This window comes from Narcine bancroftii, chromosome 1, assembly GCF_036971445.1.
Source record: "Narcine bancroftii isolate sNarBan1 chromosome 1, sNarBan1.hap1, whole genome shotgun sequence".
NCBI lineage: Eukaryota > Metazoa > Chordata > Chondrichthyes > Torpediniformes > Narcinidae > Narcine > Narcine bancroftii.
In genome coordinates, this window is record NC_091469.1 from 486,405,514 (window position 1) to 486,429,047 (window position 23,534).

The 23,534-nt window shown below is 46.9% G+C and overlaps 1 protein-coding gene across 7 annotated transcripts in view; it reads right to left on the reverse strand.

Moving 5' to 3' along the window:
- The window catches only part of eef1db (eukaryotic translation elongation factor 1 delta b (guanine nucleotide exchange protein)), a 44,978-nt gene extending 21,773 nt beyond the window's left edge, over positions 1-23,205 (reverse strand). For 2 of the 7 annotated variants that reach the window (XM_069914970.1, XM_069914969.1), the window contains exons 1-2: positions 14,862-15,063; positions 12,053-12,206 (exon numbers count right to left, since the gene is read on the reverse strand). In XM_069914970.1, coding sequence (XP_069771071.1) covers positions 12,053-12,202 — 150 coding nt within the window. In that variant the 5' untranslated portion in view covers positions 12,203-12,206; positions 14,862-15,063. Of the gene's footprint in view, positions 1-7,651; positions 7,724-12,052; positions 12,207-14,861; positions 15,069-21,392; positions 21,550-23,114 lie in introns of those variants that run through there. The other 5 variants (XM_069914971.1, XM_069914972.1, XM_069914966.1 and 2 more) reach the window with 5 other exon arrangements.
- Between the last annotated feature and the right edge of the window lie 329 nt (positions 23,206-23,534).

The following is a 23,534-nucleotide window of genomic DNA, read 5'->3' on the forward strand; positions in this document are numbered from 1 at the left end:
GTGGGAGACTGGGGCGAGTGGAGTTGGTTCTGGACCCTCAGCCTGAGGGGATCAAGGGTAACACATCCAGATTTGCTGGTGAGACGAAGACTATGGCAGTGAGTTAGGAGGAAGCTGCAGGGGGATATTCGGAAAGTAGACAGTGATGTGAAAAACAAAGTTTAGGCTTGAAAAATAGAAAAGCAAAACATCCTTCGCAGGATAAAAAATGTTGGGTGTACAGAGGGAGTTAGATCTTGTGAACACCAATGAAATTAGTTAGGTAGGCAAATGGTAAATTGGCCGTTAAGACAAAGGATTTGACCACAAATTATACAAGATTCTGTTGAGAATGCATTAAACTGCAAAAATAGTGAAGGAACACAGCAGATCTCGTAGCATCCATAGCAGGTAAAACTATATTACGGACATTTCAGGCCTGAGCCCTTCTTCAAGGTAAAAATGAAAAGCAGGCAAGCACCCGAATTACAGACCAACAGACTAAGGTGTTAATTGGATATGGAGGAGGCCAAGAGAGAGAATTGACTGGGGAAGCTCCAGCCCATTTTATACTGCAAAGTCACGGTATTTCTGTTGGCATGACCTGTCTTAGGAAGCTGGCTTGTGTATTCACACAGAACCGAAAAATGCCAGCTCCATGAATCAAATGCGCTCCATCGCTGAGACTACCTACCTAGGTGGATCGAAGACGGGCAATTCTAGATCCCCCAATCTGCCTTCGATTTAAAAAAAAATTTTTTTTTACACAGCTCATAAGGTGGGTAAAAGCCAGCTTTACAGCTCTGTGTAAAAGGGGCATCTGTGAATGCTAAGCTTGGGTAAAGAAGATAGAGGGAAAGGAAAGAAGATAGAGGACAGGAGACATAGGGAAAGATGGGGAATGAGGATGGTGAAGAGGTAATGGAAACGAGGTCAACATTAATGCCATTCGATTGGAGGGTGCCTAGACGGAATTCAAGGTGTTGCTCCAATTTACACGTGGTCTCAGACTAGCAATGCATGAGACCATGACAGACACGTTGGAATGGGATGGGGAATTGAAATGAGTGCCTGAGTGCTCAATGTAGTGATCTCCCAGTCTCTCCGAGGTAGAGGAGTCCACAATGAGAGTCCAGATGCAGTTGATGACCCATGCAAATTCACAAGTGAGGTGTTGCTTCACTTGGAAGGACTGTCTGGGATCCCAAATAGTCATGAGGGAGGAGGTGTGGATAGAAGTGGAGCACCTCCTCGGTCACAAGGGCAGGTGGCAAGGGGGCGATTAATGGGAAAGGAGGAGTGGACGAGGGAGACACAGAAGGAGTGGTCCCTGCTGAAGGTGAAGAGGGGAATATGCGTCTGGTGATGGGACCTGGATTAGTGTGCACTATTCTGGTATTCCTACCTAACAAGATGGAACAGCTTGTATTTGCCTTAGGAGGCCCAAGGGGCACCTTTTACACACACAGGGTGGTGTAGTGGTTAGCGCCAGCAATCGGGACCAGGGTTTGAACCCTGCGCTGTCTGTAAGGAGTTCTCCCATGTCTGTATGGGTTTTCCCTAGGGTCCCTGGTTTCCTCCCACACTTCAAAATGGGGGCTGTAGATGAAATGGGCGGCATGGGTTGATGAGCTGAAAGGCCCTGTTACTAAGCTGTATGTCTACATTTAAAATTAAAAGGTGCTCTGTGGTTAGTACGAGATTACTTAAGGTGATACGTGAGTTGGGGAAAAGGTTGAGAACTACTGGTTAGCTGCATTCTTTTTCACGAGCCCCTCTATCAAGTTCAGAATTATGAGATCATACGCCACCAGATTCAAGAACAGTTTCTTTCCTGCCAGAAGCAAAACACAAAAGTCTGCAGGCACTGCGGTTGAAGTAAAAACCACAACGCTGGAGAAACTCAGCAGGTCAAGCAGTGCTCTTTATATAGCAAAGATAAAGATACAGAATCTACATTTCCGGCTTTGACCCTTCATCAAAGTGTGAGAAAAATGTAGGCTGGTATCTGAACAAAATGGCAGGGGGAGGGGTGGGGGAGAAGGACATTCCAAGGGCACGAGATAATAGGTGGATAAGGGAGGGAGGACACATCAGCAAGTGGGGGGAGGAGATGTAGATCTGTGAATGGGAAGGGGAGGGAGGAGGGGTGGCTCTGTGCATGGAGAGGGAAGGGAGGAGGGGTAGCTCTGTGTATGGAGAGGGAAGGGGAGGTTCTGTGAATGGAGAGGGAAGGGGAGGGGGTGGCTCTGTGAATGGAGAGGGAAGGGGAGGGGGTGGCTCTGCGAATGGAGAGGGAAGGGAGGAGGGGTGGCTCTGCGAATGGAGAGGGAAAGGAGGAGGGGTGGCTCTGCGAATGGAGAGGGAAGGAAGGAGGGGTGGCTCTGTGAATGGAGAGGAAGGGAGGAGGAGTGGCTCTGTGAATGGAGAGGGAAGGGAGGTGGCTCTGCAAATGGTGAGGGAAAGGGGTAGAGAGCTGGAGGGACGAGGGAAGATCAACTCCAATTTCTGCTAACCTAATCTCCATTCTCCCACCTTTCCCTCTGTCTCCTTTCCTCCAGCTCTCCACCCCCTTCCTCCTCCATTGACAGGGCCACTAACTGTTCTCTCTGTAACTCTGCCATTCCAATTAACACCTTTTGTCTGTTCATCTGTGCTCTTCCGCCTCTCATTCTTCCCTTTTCACTAGCTTTTTAATGTAGGCCCCTTGTCTGCTTTTTGCTCACAACTCGAAAGAGAACTCAGGCCCGAAATGTCGGTTATGTATTTTTACTTCCCGTGTACACTGTGAGACTGGCTGAGTTCCTCCAACCTTTGTGTTTTTACCTCCGTTACTGTGTCTTGCTTGTACTATGTATCCGATATCTAACAGGTCTGCTTGCTAAACAAACTACATCACTGCATCTTGACAAAATAATTAACTGCTGGCGTGATTTAAAACCATGAGAGATGCAAGAGAGGGAGGTGAGGGGTAAAAAACATAGGAACCTCATTACTACCCACGTAGATTGCCTCAGAATGAAAAGTGAGCAGTTTTTGTCTACTGGCTGGGGTTCAAGAGAAGAGGGGTCAGCTGGAACTGCTCGAGACATTAACTAGGTCAGCCATTATCAACCCTTTTTTCGGCCATGGCCCCCTTAGGATTCCGCTCAAAATTTATAGAGTGAAACATAAAAGTCTGCAGATGCTGTGATTGTAGTAAAATCACACAGAGGTGGTGGAGGGACTCAGCCGGTCTCGCAGCGCCCACAGGAGATAAAGATATGTTATCGATGTTTCGGGCTTGAGGTATGAGCAAAGAACAGGAAGGCGCCTGAATAAAGACTGAAAGGGGGAGGAGTCCAGACAAACAGCCCCCTTCCCTGTGAATCAGTCAAGTATTGGTTTCCCCTGTATTTCTCTGCTAGCGACCACATAGAAAATGAAAAATGTTTATGTTTTGAGAGGTGAAAACAAGGCTTTTATTTTAACTTGCTGTGGACCCCTGTTGAGAATGGCAGAGCTAGGCCATTGCAGGAATACAGTTCTGGTCACCGAAGTAAGGCGACACCGATTTCAAGTAATTCATACAAATTGTGCAAAGCTGGAAACTTGCTACCTAAACATAAAAATGTAAGAAATAGAAGCAGGACTTGGCCATTCGGCCCATCAAGCCTGTTCTGCTATTCAGTGTGATCATGGCTGATCTGATGATCAGCTCATCTCCACCTACCTGCCTTTTCCCCACATCCCTTAATTCCCCTACTATGTGGAATTCTATCCAACCTTGTCTTAAATACAATTACTGAGGTCCCCGCCACTGCTTCACTGGGCAGCAAATCCCATAGATTCACCCCCCCCCCCCCCCCGGGAAAAGAAGTTCCTCTTAATCTCCATCCTAAATCTACTAGCCTGAATCTTAAGGCTATGTCCCCTAGTTCTGGTCTCTTCTACCAATGGAAACAACTCACCTACCTCTATCTTAGCTTTGCCTTTCGTAATTTTAAATGTTTCTATAAGATCCCCTCTTATTCTTCTAAATTCAAGTACAGTCGCAGACATCTCAATCTCTCCTCATTGATGAAATCCTCCTCATCTCTGGAATCAACCTGGTGAATCTCCTCTGCAGCAAAGTCAAGAGACCAGAAATGCCCGCAGTTCTCCAGGTGCAGCCTCACCAGGACCTTGAGCAGTTGCAGAACCTCCCTGCTCCTAAATTCTATCCCCCCAGCGATGAAGGCCAACATCCCATTTGCCTTCCTGCTGCACCTGCCAACCAACCTGTTGTGATTCGTGCACAGGGCCTCCTGAGTCCTTCTGCATGGCAGCACACTGCAATCGGATTCCATTTAAATAACATTCTGATCTTCTATTCTTCCTTCCAAAGTGGATAAACTCACATTCGCCAACATTGTACTCCATTTGTCAGACCTGGATGATGGGCTCAAGCCCAAAAGGTTGGTTATGTATCTTTATCTTTGTTAAAGGGAACTGACTGACCAGCTGAGTTCCTCCAGGATTGTGTTTTTACTTCAACCACAGTGTCTGCAGACTGTCGTATTCTACAACAGGGTGTTAATGACAAGTTTGGGAGTGAAGCACCTCCCTATCCCTTTCACCCAATCTGCACCAATCACAGCCAACACAGCACTAATTTCCTTTGAGACGATCGTCCTGTAGGGTTAGGGACTGCCACTTTACATGGATGTGGCAGGTATTTTGGCAGTGGAGAGCTTCTCTACAATATGGAGGATGTTCCCAGGGCCAAATCCTACCACTAATACTGATGCTGGGACAAGATTTTAATCATGAAATTTCAAATTTTAAAGCAGCTTAACCTAGAACCTGCTTTTTTTTGGGGGGGTGGTGGGGAGTAGAGGAGGAGCTCAATGGGATGAGCAGCATCACTGAAAGAGAAAGAACGGTTGACGTTTCGGGTCGGAATTGTTCATCGGGATCGAGAGTGCAGAGGGGAGATGACCAGGACAAGGCTATTCCAGTTCTGGTTCCCAGTCCCAGTGTGGCTCCCCCACCCCGGCACCAGTCTCCAGTCTGCCCCCTGCCCCAGCTGTCTCCCCCCACCTGCCCTGGCCATCTCCCCTCCGCCCTGGTCATCTACCCTCTACCCCAGCCATCTCATCTCCCCTCTGCCCTGACCACCTCTCCCCCCCCACCCCCCCCCATCTGCCGGCTGTCTCCCCCACACCAATTCCCCCTTGCCCTCCCAATCTTGACAAAAGGTTCTGGTTTGTAACATTGACCATTCTTTTCCTTCCACTGAGGCTGCTCAATGGCCAAGTTAAACACATGGTTTAACCAGTCGAGGGAAAAGCAGTCTGCTTTTATTTTGTGTGGTTGCTTTTAATGTTTGTTTCATTGCTTTATTTAAAAGAAATTTATTTCTGACATAACAGTGAATTGCATTCCTAGCTGGATGAAATTGTTCTCCAAGTTGTTCAACAGGAAATAGGCCATTCAGCCCACAGTGTGGCCCCATCCCTTGGTACTAATCCTACTTGGCTGAATTGATTCCATATTCTACTCTGCCCTGCTTATTTAAGTACTTGTCAAGAGGTCTTGTTATTCAGTGTTACTGTTTCTGTCTCCAGCTCATTCCAACTACTGAAAATTTCCCCCTCGTATCCCTTTTAAACCTCCTCTTTAAACCTATGCCCTCTAGTTTTACATACCCTTACCAATGGAAACAGATGCGGACTATCTATCCTATTTACATATCTCAAAGTTTTATATACCTCTCTAGTCACCAAAAATGTCTTCTTTGCTCCTGAGATGACAGACCCAGGCTATCCAATCTCTCCGTTCTCAGTAGCATCCATGTGAATCTTTTATGCACCTTGTTAGTTTAATCATGCCCTTTCTACAGTACAGTGTCCAGGACTCACTCGTGTGGCTGAACCAACACTTGCAACATTGATGCCCCGATCCTTGTTATTTAGTGGCTGTTGAAGGCAAGCACGCAATACACCTTCCTCAGCCGTGCTCCCATTTTCAGGGAACTCTGTACCCCTACCTCAAAGCCTCCCCATTTAACAACACTCCCAAGAGCCATTGTGAATATCCTTGCCCTGAATTAACTGCCCAAAATGCAGCATTTCATACACATCTATCAGTGATCCTTTCACCTGCTGTAAGTGTAGACTACCTTCTTCACACGACACTATACCAGCAATTTTGGCGTCATCTGTAAACCTGCTAATTATGCCATCTACATTGTCATCCAAATTATTTAATATACCCTGGATCCCATGTGTTCTAACCTTCTGGACCAATCTACCACATGGGACCTTATCAAAGGACTTACAGTCCACACAGACTATTCTATTGTCCTGTCCTCAATCCTTTTGGTCACCTTCAAACATCTCAGATTTGAGAGAGACACTGTTTCCCACGCAGAAAGCTATGCTGACTGTCCCTCATCCTTGGCACTCCAAATGCAGATAAATCTTGTCCCAAAGAATCCATTCCAATAACTTTCCCATCACTGATCTATAGTGTATTGGGAAGGGTTGCAGCTGTCATGTGACAGTACTGCCCCCTACCTGGTCAGAGGACACACCAGCTGCCAATCAAGGTTGGATTCCACCCCACCCATTAGTGCACACCTTGCTGTTGGTTACATGTAAATTACCTGGACTGTATTCTCCAGCCTGCCTGTACTTGGCCTTTGGCTGCTGTAATGAGATTAACCCTCCTGCCACTGAGCTACTGCCCCCAGTAAATGATATGGGCTTATCCCTCCAGCATTATAAAGTTGCCATGTGGTCTTTGTTCTCTCTCTCTCTCTGCCAGCTTGGGACCACCCTGTTTCACTCCAGGCCTAGAAATGTGGAAGGGCGCTGGAGAAACTGTTGGTAAGATGTGCACTGTTAAAAGGGTTGGGAGCGTTTAATTAGTGTCCCTTGTAGCATCGAGCCGGGTCTGCACTGAGTCGAGGGGTGGTGGGGGCGTCATAGTGATTTTACCCTGATCATGGCATGTACCAGTTCATTGTGTGTGTGTGTGTGTGTGTGTGTGTGTGTGTGTGTGTGTGTGTGTGTGTGTGTGTGTGTGGTGTGTGTGTGTGCCTAACATATTGACCCTGTTGTCCATTTCCATCCCTGAAATAAACGTGCACTTTGGTCTGGTTCTTAACATGTGGGACTTACACGAACCCGAACAAAATGTAGTCACTTGGCTTATCACTGCTGCCCTTTTTAAAAGAAAATAACACTTTCTGGACCATTTGACCACATACCAGAGAGACAAAAGAACATTTGTTTTCAGGAGTGAAGCACAAGAGTCTGCAGACACCATGATTGAAGTAAAAACACAAAATTCTGGAGAAACTCAGCTGGTTAAACAGTGTACTTTATGTAGCAAAGATACATAATCAATGTTTCAGGCTTGAACCCTTCATCAAGGTAGGAGCAAAATGTAGGCAGGCACCGTCTGTCCATATTACGTCCCTACCTCGATGAGGGACTCAAGCCCGAAACATTGGGTTATGTATCTTTAACATTTGCTCTAACATGTATACATTTTAAAACAATGTGGTGTGTACTCAATACTAATGTTACCTATCTGTCTGATGGTCACAAGCTTTGAGGAGCTTTCTTTTTGGGAAAAGGCTTTTGTGTGCAATTATAATGGGGCGTCTCAAGTCTGAGGCCAGCTACGAGGAGCAGGTACTCACTCCGGCCAGTGACTTCTGGATATTCTCTCTGGCTCTGGCAATGTCTCGAAGGATGTTACTTGCTCCATTCTCCTAGGTAGTGGAGAGAGAATTTAGTCAAATGCTTGATCTCCGGTCAAACAACAGCAACAATACAGACCGAGGATTTGAATGGATCAACCACCATAGGCTCAGATCCTTGTGTGAACCAGAGCAGAGACCACGTCACAGTGGAGTGCCCGCACAGTCTCTGAACCATCCTGGCCGCCCTTCACAGACCTCCAGGGACTGCCGTTGTAAGCCGAGCTACAAATGAAACCAATGCTGTTAATCAGGGCACGTTCTCTCGTTCATGCAACCCACAATGGAAGGAAGGAGCAAGCAGCAAAGCAGCGAGCAACTGAAACTTGCAGGCTGACTTCAGTGTTAACAGGAATACCCAAGCCCTCTGCCTTCCTGGGCCATGTGACCACAAACGCCAGGCGCACTTTACTCCAGTATCAGCCTCTCAGTTCACTACTGAGCATTACACATAGATTAGCTGTGAGGGTAAAGTCACACACAATTTGTCTTGCGCCAGTTAAACAACGCCACTTGGGGAGGAGTTAAACAGGAAAGCCTGCAGACGCGGTGATTGTAGTGCAATACACAAAAGTGCTGGAGAAACTCAGTATTTTAACACTACTCTAATAATACCAGTAGTTGAAAAATTTGCTTTCCATTGAATGTAGAATCAGAATTGACACAGAAAGCCAAAAGAGAGCACCTTTGGGGCCCTCACAAGCACCAGGTCTTTGGCCCAGGAAAGAAGAAACATAGGAATTTCAGATTTAATTTCCAGAGCACGGAAAAAAAGGGATTATAATTTCAAAGATGTGTTTTAACTCAATATAGATAACTCAGTAAACAATCGTAAAAAATGCTTTAAATGATCAGATAGGAAAGTTTGACAGTTAACACTGCCAACACTCTCATTTAGAAACATTTATAACAGTCATTCTCAATATTTTTTCGATTATGACCCCAAGACTTTGCTCAAAGTTTATGGGCCCCCTTCCCTGTGAAGCAGTCAAGTTTTGGTTTCTTCCGTACTTCTCTCCAATGTATTAAAATATTTATGGTACACGAGGAGTGGAAAAAAAACATGGCTTCAGTGCACTGCAGCACCCGGAGGAGGGCTGTAGGGCCCCTGTTGAGAATGGTTGCCCTAGTGATTAGCCCCAGGTGCATCAGACAGGTGCATTCTGGTCTTCACGCTCACCTACTCGATGATACCCAGCTCAGTTCTCTGGGGAATGGAGACACAACTTAGATCCTTTGTGAGCTGGGCTTCTGAAGCTAGTCCAGTATTCTGGTTGGACTAACAGGTGCTGGAGGCTGCATATGCTAGGAATTCCCTCTGGTCAAGCATCCATGTACTATCTGGGTTGAAATGTCACCAAGACCACTATTCTAATCACTGTGAGATTTGAGAACAAAGCAGATTTAAATGAAAATCCACTGAGATAATCACAACACTGGGATTTCCCTTCAGCAGGGACACTCCTTGTACTAAACACAGCATCAACAACCCCAAAAATAACACTAGGCAACTAAGATTTTGCTTCTACTTTTGGGTGTATTTTAAAGACTTTGGACGGCTGATCACAAAAATCACCATTAAATTTTCCTGTCATGTTCCAATTTTTTTAGATATAACCTATTTATGTGATTTCCTGCCATAGTTTTTAACCTGCTTCAAGCATAAAAAAACCCCACCAAGTGCAAGGTGCCATTGAAAATTCATTTGCTGCACTTGCACTTGGACGTCTTCCCTGCCGATCTTGGTGCCATCAGTGATGAACATGGTGAAAGGTTTCACCAGGACATTGTGTGCATGGAGAAGTGGTATCAGGGCAACTGGAATCCATTGATGCCGGCCGACTAGTGTTGGACACTGATGCGAGAGGCATCAGATGCTGAGTACAAACAAAAATCAGCGGCAAAACATTTTTAGGTCAGTTGAGCGAACGCAACGGCTCAGCATCATTATGCGATTAAACAGACTAAATTCAATAAAAGTTCACTTAATATTTCCCAAACTTCCTATGCAATATATAGCAAATCTGAAATTATCTTTGTTTATTTTTTTTTCAGGAAGCAAAATTTTTTGAAATAAATAGTTGCCCAGTGTTATCTGCATTAATTTGGTTTTAAAATATTCACACCATTCCTCAATAGAGCACACTGTGAAATGTTTAAAGCACTTTATACCTGGGATATCTACAATTTCTACTGAGATGATGATGGGAGATTTTGCTCTTTATCTTTGTTTTCGCAGATGGGAGCGATGCAAGTTAGGAACGACTAACAATCTGCCAGAGGAACTCAGCAGGTCGAGCAACATCAATAGGAGAAACAGAATGGTTCTGTCCTAGATCCCTAAATCAAGGTGGTTTGAAAAGGGAAGAGAGGGTGAAACACGAAAAATCTGTGAAAGAGATGCTGGGAGGAACCAGCAAGCCTTGCAACGTCCATAGGAGGTAAAGCTACATTAGCAGTTTCGGGCCTGAACCCTTCTTCGAGGTATGAGCATAAAGCAGACAGGCGTCTGAATTAAAAGGCTGAGTAGAAGGGAAGAAGGGGCAGGGGGAGGAGTACAGACCAGCAGACAAAAGGTGTTAATTGGATACGGATAGGAGGACAAGAGAGGAAAGATAAGAATTGATTGGGAGAGGGGAAGATTTTGGCTCTGAACATAGAGTGACAATCATAATACGCATCTCTACTTTGTCCATGGATAGTCTGTGTCCCTTTCACACTGCGCTAATTGGCACGCAGATGTCAGATGACCCTGGGGATGATGCACTCTACCTAGGCAGGAACCGAGGGACGTGTGAATTTGGACCCCAAGGTCCCTCTGTTCCTCCATCCAAAAACCAAACAACGTCTGGTCCCAAGCGTTTCAGATAGGGTGTACTTTACCTGTAATAACAAGGCAGAGTATTTGAGTGGCAGTACATTGGAGAGGGGGAAGGAACAAGAGCGGTCTTTGTGCACCATTTGCTGAAGGCAAGTTTGCAGGCGATGGAATAACAAATAGTGTGCTAGGCTTCATCACAAGAGGTTTGATTACAGGAGCAGGTGTATCTTGGTCCAATGTGTGTCCTTAATGGAATATTTTGTGCAGTGTTGAGCTGTCACTTGGGAAAGAACATTCTTGCTTCGGAGGAAGTTCAGGAAAGGTTCACCAGACTGATGCCTGGCAATGTTAAGACTGATGTACAAAAAAAAATCAAGTCAATAGGACAGAAATTCTGAGAAACAGCAGGAGTTGGTCATCTGGCCTGTTAAGTCTATGGTGTCATTCAATAAGATCACGGCGAATCTGGCCATGGACTCAGCTCCACTTCCCCATAATTCCCTTATTCTTCCAAAAACTCTACATTTCCCATATAGGACGATCTGCAAAACTTAAAAATTTCACCTTAAATTTGGATCGTCCTATATGCCAGGTCTAAAATCCGAACCTCGACGATGAAGTCTCCACTCCGCCGCCATCTTCCTGCCGGGTCTGACGCAATCTCGCACATACCCCGTTAGTTATCAGCAAACTCTCAGTGCTCTTCCGCGGAGTCCATCTGCCTGGTCCGACTACTGTTGGTTCTGTACAGGCTTTAAACGGCCTGTTACAGGTGCCCACGGTGGTTTATTTTTAAATATGCTAATAAAGTTAAAACCGTTGCATGGTAATTTGTATTAAAATACGGTGATTTGCTTCTTAACTGCATCCACTGGTCAGCGGTAAATGCCAGATTTGGGTCGTCTTATACAGAGGGTATCACTCAAAACCAACATTTTAGGAGGAAATTACGGGGATCATTCTGTAGAGAGTCGTCCAATACAATGGAGTATACACTAACAAGACAGCAGCTCCTGCTTCCTTGGGCAGACAATTTCACAGAGTCACTACTCTTTGTAAGAAGTTCTTACTCCTCTCTCTCGCTCAAATCTACTCCCCTGAATCTTGAATTTTCATCCCCTGGTTCGAGTCACAATGCAGGTGCTTGAAAGGACTTTCCAAGAGGCAAGACCAAGGATCTGACTGTGATTAGACGAAGGGGGAAGAGGAGATATTTCTTCTCCCAGGGGCAGGTGAACATGTGAAATTCTCTGACCAAAGAATGTAGTTGAAACCAAATCTATTCAAGGAGTTATCTGTGGTTCTTAAGAGAGGGACACCTGGGAATGGATATGAATGATCGGCCAGTAAACATCAGAGTTGGTTTGATGAGCTGGGATATGCAACCTCACACATGGATTTCACACTTTTTAAAGTTATAAATTGAGATATTTGAAGCCGTAAGCATTATACTTCTTAAAAAAATGCACAACACTCACTCACTCTCTCACACAGTCTTTTACCCGAGCGCCATAACGTACCTGTGTCTCTGAACATTTCTTCACAGTATTTTTCACTGGGGTATTGGCAGGGATCGATCCAGACAGATGCTTGTAATACTGCAGTTCTGCATTGTCGTACTTGTATTTATCGAACCAGATATTCTCGTTTGTTAAAAGGTTAATGGCCATGATCCTAGGTGACAAAGGTAACGAAAGACACAGTAAGGCGTTCGTCAAAGGCAAGATCCAAGTTTTTAAAAATTTTCCAAGATGCAGTGCTGTTGGCAGACTCAGTGCGAGAGAGAAATCTGGACCAACAGCTGAATGCTGTCCCAATGCAAGACACTTGCTGCTCCATTGCCATGACACTAGTTTAATTACAAAATCACAGTCCCTAATTATGGTTCATATACTGTTGAAGTAAAATTAAATGGGAGCAGATGGCACCTCAACCTAAAAGGTCAGTCATAGCAAAGAAACCAACCAAAAGTCTACCCCTGCTCACTCAACATGGATCGTAAGACATAGAAATAGGCTATCATGCCTGAGCCACCAGTTTTAATCGTCCCTCATTGACTCGCTATGTGCACGGTTTCATAACTCAAAAGGAAATGGGCCAATGGCAATTTTTCTCAAGCAAAATAGTTCAATAACAATTGGGTCCAGAGCAGTGATTCTCAACCTTCCCACTCACAGACCACCTTAAGCAATCCTTTACCAATCACAGAGCACTGATGGCATAAGAATTACTTAAGATGGTCTGTGAGTGGGAAGAAAAAGGTTGAGAACCACTGAACTAAACCATCACCAGGGTCCACAATGCAGTTTCTTTGTGGCTGCAGCTCACTAGGATGGGACAAGATTTACAGATTGTATACAATAATTTCCCCCTCAAAAGGGGGAATTGTAGTATTGTAGTATGTGATGTTGGAAGTGGAATATTAGTTGGAAATACCCCAGGAGCACACACAGATCATTGAGAAATCACCCTCATCTCAGGCTTGTCACTGCAAGGATCCTCAGGAACTAGACGGTCAGAGTGCTGCAACAGAGAAGCAAGCCCTTTTGCCCACCAAGTCCATGCCAACCATCAACAACAAACAGTAGAGTTAGGGTTAGGTTGAAACATTGGTGTCACAATTGGCCTTGAAGGTGAGGGATTGCTGTAAAAGTTCAGCACAAATTCAAACACACAGCTCCTATGAGTATGGTCTGGTCAGGTCAATGAGAATCTGGATGCCACAACACATAACCCACTGCCAGATTGGCTGCACTGGTTCAAAATAACCCTCCACATTCACTGGAGATGGTGGCTAAATCCCAGTGTTGGTGCAGCTGCCCAGATGATAGGTTGGCACGTTGCGCCGGGACTCGAAGAACTGAGATACAGGGAAAGGCAAAAAAAGTTTGGAATGTATTCAGTGGCACGTAGAAGAATGAACTTTTAAATTTAGACACATTGCCGCCCAAATGCACCAATTAACCAACAAGCCCCATATGTTTTCGGAGGGTGGGAGGAAGCCCATGCAGACACAGGGAGAACGAACCAACTCCTAACAGACAGCGTCAGATTCGATCCCGAGTCACTGGCACTCTAACAGCATTTCACTTACCAAGGGGATCAGGAGAGATTTGACAGAGGTGTACAAATCTATTATGGGTATAGAGTAAAATGCAAGTAGGATTTTTCCAGAGTTAAGACTAGGACATGGGTCAAGGGTGAAAAGCTGACGGAAACATTGGGGGAAATTTCGTCACACACAGAGTGTGGAACAAGCTGCCAGCTGAAGGGGTGAACAAGGGCTCAATTTTAATATTTACGAAAAATTTGGACAGGTACATGGATGGGAGGGATATGGTCCAGGTGCACATCATTGAGACTGGGCAGAATAATTGATATACAGAATGCCCAGTTTTCGTGCTGTAATATTCTGTCACAGGAATGAAAATAATTTTAACACAAAAAAACACATCCCAAAGAAACCTTATGGCAAATTAACCTATTAAAGTTAATAGATTAAACTTTAAAAAAAAGTGGGCCGCACAGTTAGCGTTAATGTTAGTGCAGCGCAGTTTCATCGCTAGCATCTGGGGTTCAAATCCCACACCGACTGTAAGGGAGTTTGTACGTTCTCCCAGTGTCAGAATGGTTTCCTCCCACCCAACAAAAACGTACCAGGATTGTAGGTCAATTGGGCAGTATGGGCTTGTGGGCTGAAAGAGCCTGTTACCGTGCTGTAGGTCTAAACAAAAATTTTAAAATACCTGCCTGTTACCTCATTTATAAAGTGCTAGAATGCTGTCCAGTGTCTAAAACTCACTGCCACAACTACGTATTTCCTCACTGGGTCGCACTCCAGATGCAGACAAAATAGTCTCACTGATGCCGCACTCCCCCAACCTCTTCAGGTCGTTAGTACATGTAGTCATCATTCCCAATCAGGAAATGAGGTTGGATCACAGCCATCTCTCTGGATTTTCCTAGCTCGCCAAGCATTCATCCCCAATATTCACAATAGCCCCTGTTCCTTGAGTCGGAAAGCAGCAATACAACCCCGCTTGGATATCACATGGGCTGATGGTGATGTGGAACGTTACTTAACATGGCAGCCGGGAGTCAGGCAGGCCGCATTACCCAGTGATCAATACAAAGCTAGTTCAGGTATGCTTTAAGCTCCACCCTCACCACCACCAACACCCCCCCCGCCAACCCATTTCCACCACTTTAATGGAAAGATACAACTTTTACCAGGTGCCCACTAAAGGATATACCAAACACACTGGAAATGCTGCAAACTTCATGGAACCCATGTCGAGTAAGAGTACATTAAATACAATCCAAGCCTACTTATCGTGAGGTGCAGGGGAGAGTCTCTCGGCAGGCTGTGTGTGTGTAGACACTGTTACTGGCTCCTGAGACTTGCTGGGCGCTCTGTGGATTCCATCCAGGTGATAACGTAACTCTGCGGCATCGTACGTGGGTTTATCAAACCATACTGGCTCGTTGTCCCTGTGAACCAGCTGCTGATTGACCGACAGTGAAGACACAACTCCTGTAGGGGACGGAGGAGGGTGGGAATGGGTGGCACTGGGGTCACACTGGGCTGGGTCCGCTGTCAGAACCCTGTAGCACAGTTGCTTGGCATCATTGTACAACGGCTTCTCCAGCCACACCTCGCGCGCCAGTGGGTGCCAGATCGACATGTGGGGTGCCCCCTTCGGGGTGCCAGCGAAACCTGGAGTCATCGGGGTGGCTGGAGTGGCACTGGCGTACCCTTCATCCGGGGTGGCCTGGGCTATCGGAATTCTCTGGGGGCTGGGTATTGGGAGGGAGCGAGGCACATCCCATGACTGAGTCCGGATGACAAACTGGCGCTCGGCCTCGTCAAAGACACCCTTGTTGAGCCAAGCACCAGCAATGAGGTGGTGACAGGCCACTGCAGGGCGGATCTCGCGGCCAGGTACAACCACCTTAGCCTCATCCGGCAGGCGCCAATTGGGATCCTCTCTGGGTGCTGGCTTGGACCCCCTCCTCCTCCTCCTCCCAGTTTCCTCTTCCACCGATGGAAGCGGGGGTGCTGGCTGCATGGTCTGACCCTCCCAGAACAGCCTCTCGGCCTCATCAAACCTCCACTTGTCCATCCACACGGTCTCCAGCAGGAAGCGGGGCTCTGCAGTCGTCATCCTCAAGGATGCAGCAATGGGGGGGGGGGGGTGAGGGAAAGAAAGCTCACAGTAAGCACAGGAAAGGAGGCAACGCTGCTTACCCAGCACCCAGTAACCCGACAATGTGGCACAGCAGTCGCCAGCCTCAAGGAGAACCCGCATTCCTGATGTCCCTGAATCCTGCTTCCGAAGGCAACTGATTTTATACAAGTCTAGCATTGGCACTGCAATACACAACTCAGCAGGCCATGCAGCATCTATGGGAAGCAAAGGGTACAGTGTTTCTGGCTCGAGTTCTTCATCAAGGTGTGAGCAAAAAAACTGGCAGGTGCCTGAATGAAAAAACATTTCCACACACCTCACCCATGCCAAAGCAAGGCTATCCGCGAACTGGAGGAACTCCGTCTGGGCATTCTCCAAGCAGATGGCATTACCATTGCCTTATCCCATTTCCACTCCCACCGCCCCCACCCGAGACCATCTCTGATTATGCCTGTCTCCTTTCCTCCAGCTCCCCGCCCTATCTGTCAGAGCTACCCTCTCCCCATCATTCTCAATTTTCTCTTCTACCCTCCCACATCATCCACCTGTAACCTCTTCTTACCTGTCAGCCTGTGCTCTTCCTCCCTCCTTCCCACCTTTTTATTCAAGAGCCTGCCAGTTTTTGCTCATACCTCGATGAAGGGCTCCCGCCAGAAACATTGGTTTCCCTCGACTGAGTTTCCCCAGCATGTATATGTATGGCACTGAACCCTAGCATCTGCAGACTTACAGAGTATATACTCATGTAATCATCGAATGTCTTGGACCAACTTTTCAGGTCAAATTTGGTGGGCGGCTGACTTTTACACAGGTCAAACTTTTGACCATGTTAAGTATATGTGTCATCCAAGGCATCGGGAGATCAGATGGCCAGGACCGGGTGGTGAGTCTGCATTCAGGGCGCCAGGAGCTCAGATGAGTGGGCAGCTGGGGGGAGTGAGAGTCCACGGTCAGGGCGTTGGGAGCTCCGGTGGGCAGGCAGCTGGGGTGAGGATCTGCAGTCAGGGTGTCGGGAACTCTGATGGCCGGGTGGCTAGAGTGGATATCTGCGGGCACCGGGAGCTCCGGTGGGCATGCAGCCATGTTGAGAACCTAGTCGAGCCGGTGGGAGCAAGGATGGAAGGGTGGTCGGGGCCTAGGCAAGAGTGCAGGGTTGGGGCATCAGGAGCTTGGATGACGGGTAGTCAGTGCCAAAAAAGAGGGGGTTGAATTTTATACGGATCATACAAAAACACAAGATTTTTAGGCTATTGGGGGGAGGGGGGGGGTCGACGATTACACAGTATCCATGATTAAACAAGTATCAATGGTACTTGTTGAACTAGCATTCACACTTAGTTATATCACTGAGGCCAGAATAAACAAGTTTTGAGGAACAGATTTCAAGTCAAATGGGGAATCAGAAAGACAGGGTTCAGGTCACATCACGAACAAGACTTCCTTTCCCTGGACCAGAATTAGCAGAATAAGGGCTTTCAGGGTGATGAAAAAGTTCTGTGTTGAGATTCTTGGGATTGGGGGTGGGGGTGAGAAGTGTTAAGGGATGAGGGTCAAGGAATGGGAATGCCAGATCATGGGAGTAATGGGCGAGGTTTGGCAAGAACAGATAAGGAACAGGGGTGAAATGAGGGTTGAGATAGGGGCAAAGCAAGAGGGATTTGGGTGTGAAGGGGAAACCAGTTAACACAGATAGGACTTTCATTTCTGCCCAGTATTATTGTCTACACATGTAAGACAACTTGCAACCCCATGCTACTGGTTATGACAATGAGGTCCTCCCCCAGTCCATTGGAGAGCCCTGGGGGGAGGGGGATGGCACAACATTGATAGGTGGGGTACCAACCTTTGCTCAAAGAAGTCCTGTCATAACTATAACAGACTTGGTCCAACAACCTTGATAGTGGAGAATCTCAGGGCCCAATGTGATGGAAGGGTGCTATAAATTGCCACGTATTGAGAACAATCCCATGACACTGCAGACGTGTGAGAAAAAAGATCTAAGACAGAAAACAGTTTGAGAAGTACTCACCTTCCTATCCGGCAAATGACAGCAAGGGAATAAAGAGAGAAGAAAATGACACGGTTTAGTGACTTGATTCAAATGTACAGCATTATTGCTCATCACCTGCTCTGCAGATCGCAACCAGGCGGAGCTGAGGGGGCAAGGCAGTTGTGTGTCTGAGGGTTCATCTGCTACCCCTGCAACTTCTTTTATGTATGTTTATGGTCACATGCATTCCAGTGTAGATTATAATCATTAAACCCTCCTCCTCTCCCACAGAGTCTCCCTTTTTCACATGGAATGATGTTGACACTACAAGAATACTTAATCTGCCCATTCCTTGATGACAGGCATTGCTCTCTCACTCACACACACGCATTAGAAATCTGCAGCCGTGATGGATCCTTTCTCTTGGTACCATTAACAAACCATCCTGAATTAAACAAAGGATTGATTGTCCACCAGTCAGATAATCTCTCTCTCAGCCAGCTTCCAAAATATACATTGGGATAAGCTCCCCTTGAAATGCAGCCATCCTTCAGCCAGGCAGTACCAGCCTTAGCACTGACATCATCCCTGGGTAGTGTCACATCCTGCTAGCTTAATCATATCTGCACCCTGTATATGTGTAACAAAGCGGCCATATAAAAGTCACCGACAACATTGACACCTCCCCCCTCACCACTATTCTGGGCTCCGAACGCACCATCTAAGTGAAGCAACATTTCATTGGTGAATCTGTAGGGGTCATTTACTGTATCTGGCCTCCACTGCTCTGGGAGCACTGGACACAGACTGGGAGGTCGTTTCATTGAGCACCTTCACTCTGTCCATTGCAGCAAGGAGCTCCTAGTGGCCAACCACTTCAATTCCACACCGCATCACCATGCCGACATGTCTGTCCGTGGTCTCGTGCATGGCCAAACCCCACAGATTGGAGAAACTTCACTTTATATTTAGTGTCAGCTATCTCCAACCAAATGGTACCAACATTAACTTCTCCAATTTCCGTAAACCCACTCCCCCATTTTTTTCTTTCCCTACCCCTGTCTCTCTTCCACCACCTTCCATCCCCTTCACTTTTCTATCAGAGAGCCACCCTTCTCAGTCCTCGTCCCTCTCACCAATTGCTTATTTCCCCTCTACCCTCCCACCTGTATCCACCTATTATTGCCTCTTACCTGTGTTCTTTTCCCTTCTTCTCTCACCCCACTGTTTTCCCCCATTCCTGACAAAAGGCCGAAACCCAAAATGTCGACTGCAACTGCTTTTTACGTTCTATGGATACCGTGTGACCTGCTGAATACTATCCCACCAAGACCACCCATAAATTGGAGGAGCAACACTTAATTTTCCGTCTGGGTGCCCTTCAACCGGATGGCATTAACATAAACTTCTCCGGTTTCTGCGAGCCTACGCCCCATTCTCCCTCACTTTCCCATCCCTTCCTCCAGCTCTCCACCCCCTTCCCTCTCCATTCAGAGCCATACCCCCCCAACCCCTGCTTGCTGGTGTGCCCTCTCTCCCTTATCCACCTATTACCTCCTGCCTGTGGGACGGTGCTCTTCCCCTTGCCCCTCCTCCCCACCATTTTGTTCAGGCCCCTGCTACATTTTTTCATGCCTTGATGAAGAGCTCAAATCTGAAACATTGGTTATGTATCTTTATCTTTGCTACATCAAGTGAACGGGAAACTTCGAACTGTATTTTAATTAGACATACTGCATAGTTACTGGTCATTTCAGCCAACTAGTCTGCGCCACCCAATTTATACCCCATTGACCTCCGGTATGTTTTGAACGGTGGGAGGAAACCGGAGCCCCTGAAGAAAACTCAGGGAGTATGTACGAACTCCTTAGACTGTAAAATAGGAAAGTAGAAAGCTCTCTTTACCCTGCACTGAGCTAATTAATACTCTACCCAGATAAGCTCAGCAGGTCCACAAAAAGTACTTCAGGTTTGAATCTTTCAGCCGGAACACCAATAATCCTGACCTGCTGAGTTCCTCCAGCACTTGGTGTATTGGCCTAGTTTTCCAGACATCTTGTTTACTGCACACTGTACTCTTTTTTCAATGGAGATTTTGTAAAATCTACAACCCCAAGTTTATGATCCTTCTGCCAGAGGAACAAGTCCTTCCTACGTAGAACTCAGTTAATTCTCCCTGACAGGGTCTCAACCCAAAATTCTGACTATACTCTTTTGCACACCGAATTCCTCCAGCAGCCTGAGGAACCTCAGCAGGACAGGCAGCATCTGTGCTCAGTGTTTCAGGTCAAAACCCTTCATCAAGAGTGATGAAGCTTCTCAGTATTTGCTCAAGATTCCAGCATCTGCAGGTTTTGTGTTCCTCCAGCGGTTTGGATTTTTCTTTCTCCCACATTACAGCATCTGCGTTTGGTTCTGGTCGCCTCATTTACAGGAAGGATGTGGAAGCTATGGAGAGGATGCAGAGGAGATTCACCAGGATGTCGTCTGGGTTGGGATCATGAGGCAAGGTTAACAGAGCTGGGGGTTTTTCTCTTTGAAGCAAAGATGGATGAGAGGTAACTTTACAGAGGTCTACAAGATTATGGAGGCTTGGGAAGGGGAAACACCCAGCATCTGTTTCCCAGGGCGACAGTATCAACATGTTCAATCTCCTCTGTACCAGCATCAGTACGATCACATCTTTCCTGTAACGGGGAGACCAAAACTGCCTGCAGTAATCAAACTGCAGCCAACCTGTTGTCATAAAACAAAAACCAACAATGCTGGAAAAAACTCAGCAGGTCACACAGTATCTGTGGAAAGAAAAAGTCAATGCTTCAGGTCTGTGACCCTTCAATGGAACTGGGTTTTCAGTTCTATCCCAAGCCCATAGTGTTGAGTAGCGGCTCCATTTCGATAGGTGAGGGGATGTCAAAAGGAGTTTGTGAGCTCAGCACAGTCAGGATGGGCCGAAGGGCCTGTTTAAGCACAGTTGCACTCTCTGGTTCTAGTGACCTTCCCGCTCTGTTCAACGCGCTGTTAACTGGCAGGTGTTGGGACCTGCCCAGCAGGCGAGACTTGTACAAAGAGGATATTGTACAAATTGGAAATTTTTGAAAACACCCTTTATTCTTTTGAGCTATCTTTGGAGTCTGATCCTGAAGACACATACTAAAAGACACATTACTAAAAGCAGCTTCTTCCCATCAGCCATCAGACTCCTGAACAGACAATGAACCACAGACACTACCTCACTTTTTCTCCTTTTTGTACATTTTTAAAAAAATCTTGTATTTACCCAATTGTCAGAATCAGAATTTATTATCATGAACACGTCAGGAAATTTGTTGCTTTGCAGCATTATCACATTGCAATCCTTTACATAAGCCTCCTGACAAAATAAATAAATAGTGCACGAAAAAAAGTCAAAAGAAAGGCAGTGTCTGTGGTTCATTATCATTTTGTAACACAGTACAAGTCCGATGATCCGAAATCAGATTCTCCAAAATCCTCATCTCTCCGAAAACTTTTTAAAATTTGAGATAAATAGGATATCCAAAACAAATCAGAAATCCTCATTTATCTGAAATTTTTTTCAGAGTCAAACTGAAAAAAATTTCAACTCGACATGAAAGTAGAACGACGATGGCCCTCGTTTCAGGTAACTCCCTCCCCTCTCTCTTTCCATTTCTTATTTACCTTCCCCTATCGACTTTTCTCTCCAACTCTCCCTCTCAAATTGCACGGCGCTGTCTCCCAGCCGCAAGCGGTTGGAAGAATCCCGGCGTCATCAAGGAGAGCGGCCTCCCATCAAGACTGAAGCGGGACCTCTATGGGGAGGTGTCGGTGATCAGCTGTGGCCAGCCTTTAATTGGTGAGAATTAAATATTATTTTAATACTTAAAAAGCCTTCCCTTGTTGTTTGTTGTTGTTTAAACACTTTTGCTAGTGATTTCCAGTTGCTACTGGGCTGTTTTTAAAAAATGACCTGTTCTCCAAATAAAAACCGTTGTGCAGAAATGTTCTGCAACGGACTGCTGCCGTAAAACAAGAAATTTCACGATACATGTTCACAATATAAACCTGAATCTGTTCAGAATGTACTGCTGTTCATGGGTAATTCAGTAACAAATCTAGAGCAAATAGGAGTGGGAACAGATGAAGCAACGGCACCCAGGTGCGTGGCCATGATATCACAACTCCCACACAGGAAGGCCTTAATCTAGTGTCAATGCCACCAAAGAGGCTGTTACTTTGGCACAGATGTTGAAGCTCAGAGGTCAACAATTCTGGAGAAATGGCCTACAACACAGATTCTGAAGCAGAGGGAAACTCCTTGCATCAAATCCCTTTCTGCCTTACACCTTAAACACCTGTACCCTCCACCGTCAGGTAGTGATGCTGAGAGCAGATCCCAGAAGCCACAAGAAGATCTACTGCAGAGCTCTCCCTCAAATTTAGGTATCGGAAGTGATGGTAACTTATCTGAGGTGCTACTAACTCATCCTGATACAAGGTTGTGGTCCCACACTGAAAACTCTACTTCCTCCAGAAACTCTACTGAACCAGCTCCCCACTTTCACCTTCTTCAAGACATCCCGTAACTCCCTCCACACCTCCAGCAACCCTTTCCTGACTCGCTCTGCACCCCATCCTCCTCCGAACTCACAACCTGACTCCCTTTGGACCCCTTCCTCTTCCATTCTGATCTCCCACGTCCTCTAGACTCCTTTCCTGACCCCCAATTCAAGCCGCCATTCTAGATCCCATCTTACAGTCCTGTCACACACTATATCCAGATCCCTTCCTCTGACAAAGCCCTTACTCCCTTCAGACACTCTCCCCATTCCCTTCAGATCTCCTTCACTTCACCATTCCCCTTCCCCCTCTCCCTGATCCCCTCTCCCCCAGTTCCCCTCCTCTCTCCCTCCCCGCATTCCCCTCCCTCGTCCCTCTCTCCCCCCGAGATCCCCTCCCTATCCCCCAGTGCCCCTCTCCCCATTTCCCTCCCTATCCCTCAGTTCCCCTCTCCCCTCCTCTACCCCCAGATCCCCTCCCCTCTTCCCCTCCTCTACCCCCAGATACCCTCCCTATACCCCAGTTCCCTTCTCCCCTCCCCCCAGTTCCCCTCCAGATCCTCTCCCTATCCCCAGTTCACCTCTCCCCTCCCCCCAGTTCCCCTTCTCTTTACCCCTCCCAGATCCCCCCTCCCCCAGTTCCCCTCCCCCTCCCCCCCAGATCCTCTCCCCCCTCCCCCAGTTCCCCTCCCCCCTCCGGACCACGTGGTGAGTCTCAGCAAGCAGGGACGGGCCGCCCCTCCCGCCCCGCTCCCCATGCTCCTTCCCGTGCCGGTGGGGACCGTGTGGGGTCGTGCCTTCCCCGGCCCTGCCCCTGTCCCTCCCTCCCGGCCCGGTCACTTACTCCGGTTCACACCGCACACTCGCCTCAGCCAACGCCGACTGTCGAAGAGACCGCGCCTGCGCACCCTGCAGGCCGCGCCTGCGCACGAAGGACTCCCTGAATCCCTACAATGCGCATGCGTCAAAACTTTTCACCTGAAGTTCTCCAATCTCAGATCCCATTTCAAACCACTAATTGTCCTTTATTCCACGTTCGTGACTGAGTATCAAATGCACACGGCGAGTTGCTTTGCTCTGTACCAACTCATCTCCCTTTGTAACTCTTGTACTTCTGTTTCTGCCTTACCATGAGATATCTCGCTGGACTGCTCGCTCAAGAAACTTTCCTCAAGATTCAGTTAATGTCATGTAATTTTTTTTGCAAAAATAAACTTTATTCACAATAAATTAATCACTTAAAAAACCTGTTCAAAGACTCTCT